Below are 6,908 nucleotides of genomic sequence, written 5' to 3' on the forward strand. Positions count from 1 at the left end.
GATATTCTGTATAATTTCTGTGGGCTGGTTGTGCCCAGTTAGTAAGTTGGGGATAAAATGGTTGGCGATTTGGTAGTTGGTTAAATCGTCGTGGTGGTGCTGTTTGCCCTATGTTATTTTTCCTTGGGTTGAAGTTGTTATGAACAAAACCTGATTTAAAATTTTGATTTTCCAGTTTTATACAGAGTTGAAGTGCTTCTGGGAGATCTTGAGGTTCTCGCATTGCAAGAAGCCTAGGTAAATCTCCATTCAAACCTCTTATAAAGGTATCGAGAGCTTTATCTCGATAAGTAGATATCAGTAGATTACGCGATTCTCTTCCTGCTTCGAGGCAAGAAATTTTGTTTAATATAAGTGAAAAATTAGAGTATACTTTTTGGTAGAAGTCTTGTATACTAAGGTGGCCTTGGGTGAGAGATGTCATTTGATACTCTAGTGTTCGTAAGTCGCGTTTGTCTCCATAATGGGTATTTAAACAACGAGAAATTGCCGTCCAGTTTAAAGGTGTGTTGTATGATTCTAACACTATGTCTGCATGCCCTATTATTTTATTTCTTATAACACTTAAAATGCCATAATACTTTGCCGAGCCGCGTATCGATTCGTATAGGTTTAGTATACGTTCTACGCTCTTCTTCCAGGAACCATAGTCTGCTGGATTTCCTGTGAATTCCCGTAGACATCGTACTATGTCGGGAATTTTGTCTAATTCTCCTAAATTATTATTTCCGCTAATGAGTTCGTCTTCTTCAAACGTATTCCGTCCGTCTATTCGTTCGCTAAACAGTCTGTCAACTAGTTGTGTCACATATTGGTCCATAGACCTCTGGTTCGCTACTGTTGGTGGGTTGGGGGCGTTTAGGACAGGGGGTCTAATTAGGTTTTCGGGGTTGGTCATATTTTTTTCTAATTTAGATATTACTTTTTCTTAGATTGTAAAAAATTCTTTGCGATTGTAGAAATTTCCTTAAATTTGTCTAAAATGTTTTACAGATTTTCTAATCTAATCTCTTTTTTTCTTCAAATTTTAACTAATTTTATTTTAATCAATTACTTAAAGTTTCAGTTTTCCTGATATATTTTTTTTTTCACTTTTGTATGTAAATTTAGTTTTAGTTATTGAATTTTTTTTTTTTTTTTGATCACTTTCACTTCTAATTCTAATTTTAATATATTTCTAATGAAATTTTAATAAAAAAAATTTTAGTGTGTCTTACGTTATTAGTAGGAATATCATCCTTTCTGGAACCTCGGGCGGCTAGTGTTTGCTTCCACTCCCCTTTTGCTGCTCTACTCAGGTGCCTCGTTTCCCGTGGATTTTTTTGTTGGTTGGACCAGTAGATGTCTTCTCCTTTTTTTCGCTGCAGGCTATCCTTGTAGTCCGAGTTACGCGATTTTAAAGTTATGGGTCTCGGTCGGTTGTCCTGCGGTTACGGGTGATTATCTGCGGCGGGCTGCTTTAGGCCGACTTATGCGGAGAAAATAATTTTTTTTTTTATTATTTTCACACTCGTTTTTTTTTTTTACCGATTGCGGCGGGCTACTTTAGGCCGACTTATGCAATTTTACTGGGACGTTTACCGACTGATCCTTTTGACACTACTGGTCCCTGCTCGGGCGCCAGTTAATAAATTATAAATTTATTTTAGTTTTTAAAAAATATTTAAGAGCTGAGCTCTTTATTCATTCAATTATCTTTTTACACTGATACTTAAAATTGCAATACCTCTTATAAATAGTCTTAAGCTGGTTTACATATTTATTTGTTGATCAGCATTTCTTATGCTGGTTTACATGTTTATTTGTTGATCAGCATTTCTTATGCTGGTTTACATATTTATTTGTTGATCAGCATTTCTTATGCTGGTTTACATATTTATTTATTGATCAGCATTTCTTATGCTGGTTTACATGTTTATTTATTGATTAGCATTTCTTATGCTGGTTTACATATTTATTTATTGATCAGCATTTCTTATGCTGGCTTACATATTTATTTGTTGATCAGCATTTTTTATGCTGGTTTACATATTTATTTATTGATCAGCATTTCTTATGCTGGTTTACATATTTATTTGTTGATCAGCATTTCTTATGCTGGTTTACATGTTTATTTGTTGATCAGCATTTCTTATGCTGGTTTACATATTTATTTATTGATCAGCATTTCTTATGCTGGTTTATATAATTATTTGTTGATCAGCATTTCTTATGCTGGTTTACATATTTATTTATTGATCAGCATTTCTATTATTTGGCACAGTAAAGTAAGCATAAATGATTTATAAGCATTTAGCTGCAATGTAAGCAGTCATGAAATATGCTGACTAAATATTGAAATATGATAACTGATATGAAATAACTAAATATTGAAATACGAAATCAGTACAACGAACTTGGTTAAATATGCTGACTAAATATTGAAATATGAATAAATGTTGCATTAACTTATATGCGCGAGCACAGCGCTCCCTTCTTGCTTCCGTGTACTTTTGTCTTTCATCAGTCGATATTCCTAATATTGTACTTACAAAAACACAATACTTTGATAGACGCAAAAGCAACAACAAGCGCAACGCGATGACCGCTTTGCCACCACACATTCTAAAATGTTCTAGAACACAACAAAAACACATACCTCACATGCGCATGTCGCCCGAAGCTAAAATCTAAGCCTAGCGACTACAAAAACAAAATACATTCGTAGACGCAGTCGCAGCGGCCATGATTCTATCAGCGACGGCGCTGAACAATTTAGAACAAAAACAAAAAGTTCATTCATAAGTTCGAGCTCATACTTCAATTTCATTCATAAAACGAGCCGCCCATATGCCAATTTTCGCGACCATTCGAAAATAGTCAATATTGGAATATTTCGCGTGGAATTATTTGCTAATATTTGATAAATCTTGAATTTTTGTCATATCGAGTGGCCGCGGCTACGTATGTATGTATGCACGCTTCTATGTACATATGTAAATATGTGTTCGAACTGCTCGACAGCCGCAGCTGCTGTGAGTCAAGTGTTCGCAAAAGCTACAGTAATAGGCACAAAAAAACGACAAGTAGTATATGAAAAAGTTCTGGCCAGGACATTTCGATACTAGGGAAAATTTCTAAACCATTATGTTTAGTTCTCGCGTGGTATATAAATATAAAGTTAACATATTCCTTTACGTATGTGGTTCTCCGATTGATAAAAAGTGCACAAAAGCATATGCATATTAGCAGCAAAGAAATGAACTTACTGTAAAATAAGAGTGCGGTTTTTTTGTAGACTACTGTGCAGACATTCCCATGAAGCACAAAGTGCCAAACATTTAATATTGAAGAAATCACTGAAGCTTCTGCGAGTTGTGTTGATGTGCAGTATTGTTCATAACAAAAGAGACCGATGTCTCAAAATTTGTAACCAAAATTTTTCAATCAATATATTGTATACTTTTTATTTCAAAGCTGTAACACTTAACACTCGACATTAATATAAGTATTCATATACCAAATAATAAGTTACATTTCATACAAAAGGTCTAAAAAGGTATATAAGTATATTATGGGGCAGTTTTGTTTTCGCTTCATAATTCATAATTTTCGGCACAATGCTGTGCCTTTGAATGCGCGCGGATTCCTTTTTAGCGAATCGTGTGTGAACAACCGCATATGTATTGTAGATATACCGTTTTTCCTGAAGGGTAAGGAGCAGGTGGCCATAGCAAATGGTTGTTGTTCTTTAAGTGTGTCAAGTGTGTGCAGAAGCTTGTGTTCTGGGTTTGTTAGAATGGTGGTAGTTTGTACATATACCCTGCAAACCAACGTTCACCAGTTTTTCCAATTTTACCAACACATTCACTCAATTTTTTCCAATAATACCCACACAATCACATTTAATTCTGTTGTCATTTTTGATGGGTTATACATATATTTATCTCATAATTTTCGTGAATACTTATTAAACTTAACTATAGTGAGTGCGAAAGTGACAGCAAAAAACAAGTTGCAAATGTCAAATACAAAAAAGAATCGCGTTTAATTCTGTGAAAATCTGCAAGCGAAAAGGAAAGTTGAACAATTTTTATTAAATTTTCCAATTATATACATATATATTTAAACTAATAAAATGTATTTTTATTTTCAGAAAAACGTATTCACAACGTCAAGAGAGTTGATATCAACAAATCCTTTACAGCTTATGGATGTGCCGGAGATGGAGTATTTCGCCAGTCAGAACACTGGGGAGGTGTGCGTGCGCGGTTCTAACGTATTCCACGGGTAGGTGTTGATAATTTAAGCAAATAATGGTTTCTTCCTGTGCGAACTTGATTTCTGTGACTAAAACTAACTTAGAGAAAATTAACAATTTCACAATCTTAAGTCGAGTTATAAAGGCACTTGAATGATAATTTCTTTCTCTGCCTTTGCGTCGCAGTTATTACAAAGATCCCGAGAAAACTGCTGAGGCTGTTGACTCTGAAGGCTGGCACCACACGGGCGATGTGGGCACGTGGCTTCCAAATGGCACGCTGCGCATAATCGATCATCGCAAACACATTTTCAAGCTAAGCCAGGGCGAATATATTGTACCGGAGAAGATTGAGAATATTTACACTCTGAGCCAATATGTAAATCAGGTGTACGTTTACGGAGAGAGCCTTAAGGTAACTCCATTTTTTGACATCATTTCTAGCTTTTCATATTCACGCCATATTTACATACAACCCTTAACGCCCACTTAGAGCTGCATCATAGCCGTCGTCGTGCCTGATGTGGATGTTCTCAGGCAAAGGGCGAACGACAATCGCGTCAAGGGCACACTTTCGGTGCTATGCAATAATCCACAAGTAAAAGAACTCATCAGGAGCGATATGCTGAATTGGGGTAAGCAGAGCGGACTGAAATCCTTCGAACAGGTAAGTAGCCCAGTGCATATCTGCTTATACTAGTAACGTATGACGTGGTAATAATATCATAATTTAAAATTAATAATAATTACAAATTTTGTATTTATATACCAGGTCAAGGATATATATTTGCATCCCGATCCGTTTTCGGTACAAAATGGACTACTCACACCAACATTCAAAGCGAAGCGGCCACAATTGAAGAGTTACTTTAAGCCACAGCTGGACGATATGTACAAACATTTGGATTAAATCTAAAATACAGCAGTAATTAGTTTTCTAAATGCTGGAACATTAATTGCCAATTAAAAGCAATACAGGGAGTGGGCAACATTGAACAGAGTGCATAGTTATATTTACTATAAGAGACTTCTATTCAGATCAAAAGCAAAAAGAAAAATACCGAAAACAGTGCGAGAAACCCCGTAGAGGAGTTAGAAGTAAAATGCGAACAATTTTAAACTTTATGCGAAAATAGAAAAAACCTGCAATTGCTATTTATTTAATTAGGCATCAATTTAAATTTCTGCAAAATAGATATTTTAAATACCGGCATAAAAGCAAACAATTGCCATTTTAGCCAAAACTATTCTTCAGGTACTAAATAAAATTTTATTAGAAAAGAGTAATCAAATGTAAATATTATACTAATTTATGAACATAAAAACTAAAACGTAAACTTTTCTAATAACTAAACTAATTAATGTATATAAATAACTAAAACTAAAAAGTAAATTTGTCTAACACCAAACCTAATTTTATAATGTAAATATTAAAATAAATAACTAAAACTTAACGTAACTTTATAATGTAAATAGTAAACTAAAATAAGTAGCTGTACATGAATAGAACATACTAAAAAAATTATTATAGTGTATTAATTTTCTTTAGAAACTAAAAATTAACTAAATAAATATTAAAATTATTCATTAAATAAATAATATTCAATAAATAACCATGTGTATCAGTAATTTTGAAGGATTATTGTATATAGGATCCGTAAGTATTACCTACAAAATTACCCAGATTCTGTTAACTACATGTTAACAACGAAATTCACTAGTTTATGAAAATCTGTTAACCACATGTTAACAACGAAATTCACTAGTTTATGAAATTCTGTTAACTACATGTTAACAACGAAATTCACTAGTTCATGAAATTCTGTTCACTATATGTTAACAACAACATTCATGAGTTCAGAAGGTTTTGTTCACTACATGTTACCTACATCATTCACAACTTGAATGTCAATTAGAGCAGCACAGCAGTATATGAGAAATTTCTGTTAGTGCGAGCGAATAAAATCATCACACGTATAGACTGGAAGTAGGCAGCAAGTGCACGGCGTAGAACATAAAATTACTACAAAGCTCACAACTTCACAAGTGAACGATACCCACAATTTAGCAGTGTAAATAGCAGATAGTTGGTTTGCAGGGTATTTATCCACATATGTGAGTATGCGCGTTAGGCTTCCTGGATGGATATTAGAATATTTTCTCATCAATATGTGTATGTAAGTAGTTCAGATTTGACTGAAGAGATTAAATACATACATACATATATGAATGCATTTTCATATGCATTGCCTTTATGGCTGTTTTACATATAAATCAATTCAAAAGAAGTATGAATAATGTTATATAGAAAATAAATTTCTAAATAACAGGTATTAGAAAAACCTGAATACACTATTTTAAATCAATTCTAATTAAACCAAATATAAAAAATGAAATAAAAATATCGAGCAAAGAAAAATACCTAAGGGACTTGAACCTGAGTCAAATATGGGACGATGTACTGCATTACTGCATACGCGACACGTCTTTTACGATTGCGCTAAACTATAATTACTAATGAACTTTTCTAAATCACTCATTTATTCGATTCGCAGTTTTATATGCACATATTCTGCGTTAGTTGAAAGTTTGTATGCGTAATTATATGCATATGTATGTGTGTATGCGCGTTTGGCTTTCTGCACGGATATTAGAATATTTTCTTATC

General features: G+C 33.7%; 1 protein-coding gene across 1 annotated transcript; it reads left to right on the forward strand.

Moving 5' to 3' along the window:
• Positions 1–4,203: 4,203 nt before the first annotated feature.
• On the forward strand, positions 4,204–5,397 carry LOC128869610 (long-chain-fatty-acid--CoA ligase 5-like). The gene is made up of 4 exons (XM_054112182.1): positions 4,204–4,269; positions 4,427–4,655; positions 4,734–4,907; positions 5,013–5,397. The coding sequence occupies exons 1-4, from the start codon at positions 4,205–4,207 to the stop codon at positions 5,148–5,150; spliced, it is 606 nt and encodes a 201-aa protein (XP_053968157.1). The 5' UTR covers position 4,204; the 3' UTR covers positions 5,151–5,397.
• Positions 5,398–6,908: the final 1,511 nt, after the last annotated feature.

This window comes from Anastrepha ludens, chromosome X (genome assembly GCF_028408465.1).
Source record: "Anastrepha ludens isolate Willacy chromosome X, idAnaLude1.1, whole genome shotgun sequence".
Taxonomy (NCBI): Eukaryota; Metazoa; Arthropoda; class Insecta; order Diptera; family Tephritidae; genus Anastrepha; species Anastrepha ludens.

What these genes read in the sequence shown, in the direction of transcription:
- LOC128869610 (XM_054112182.1), top strand. Translation starts at nt 4,205, where the DNA reads ATGGAGTATTTCGCCAGTCAGAACACTGGGGAGGTGTGCGTGCGCGGT. An exon ending in TTTACGGAGAGAGCCTTAAG is followed by an intron (nt 4,656 to 4,733) that starts GTAACTCCATTT and finishes ACGCCCACTTAG; the next exon opens with AGCTGCATCATAGCCGTCGT. An exon ending in GACTGAAATCCTTCGAACAG is followed by an intron (nt 4,908 to 5,012) that starts GTAAGTAGCCCA and finishes TTTATATACCAG; the next exon opens with GTCAAGGATATATATTTGCA.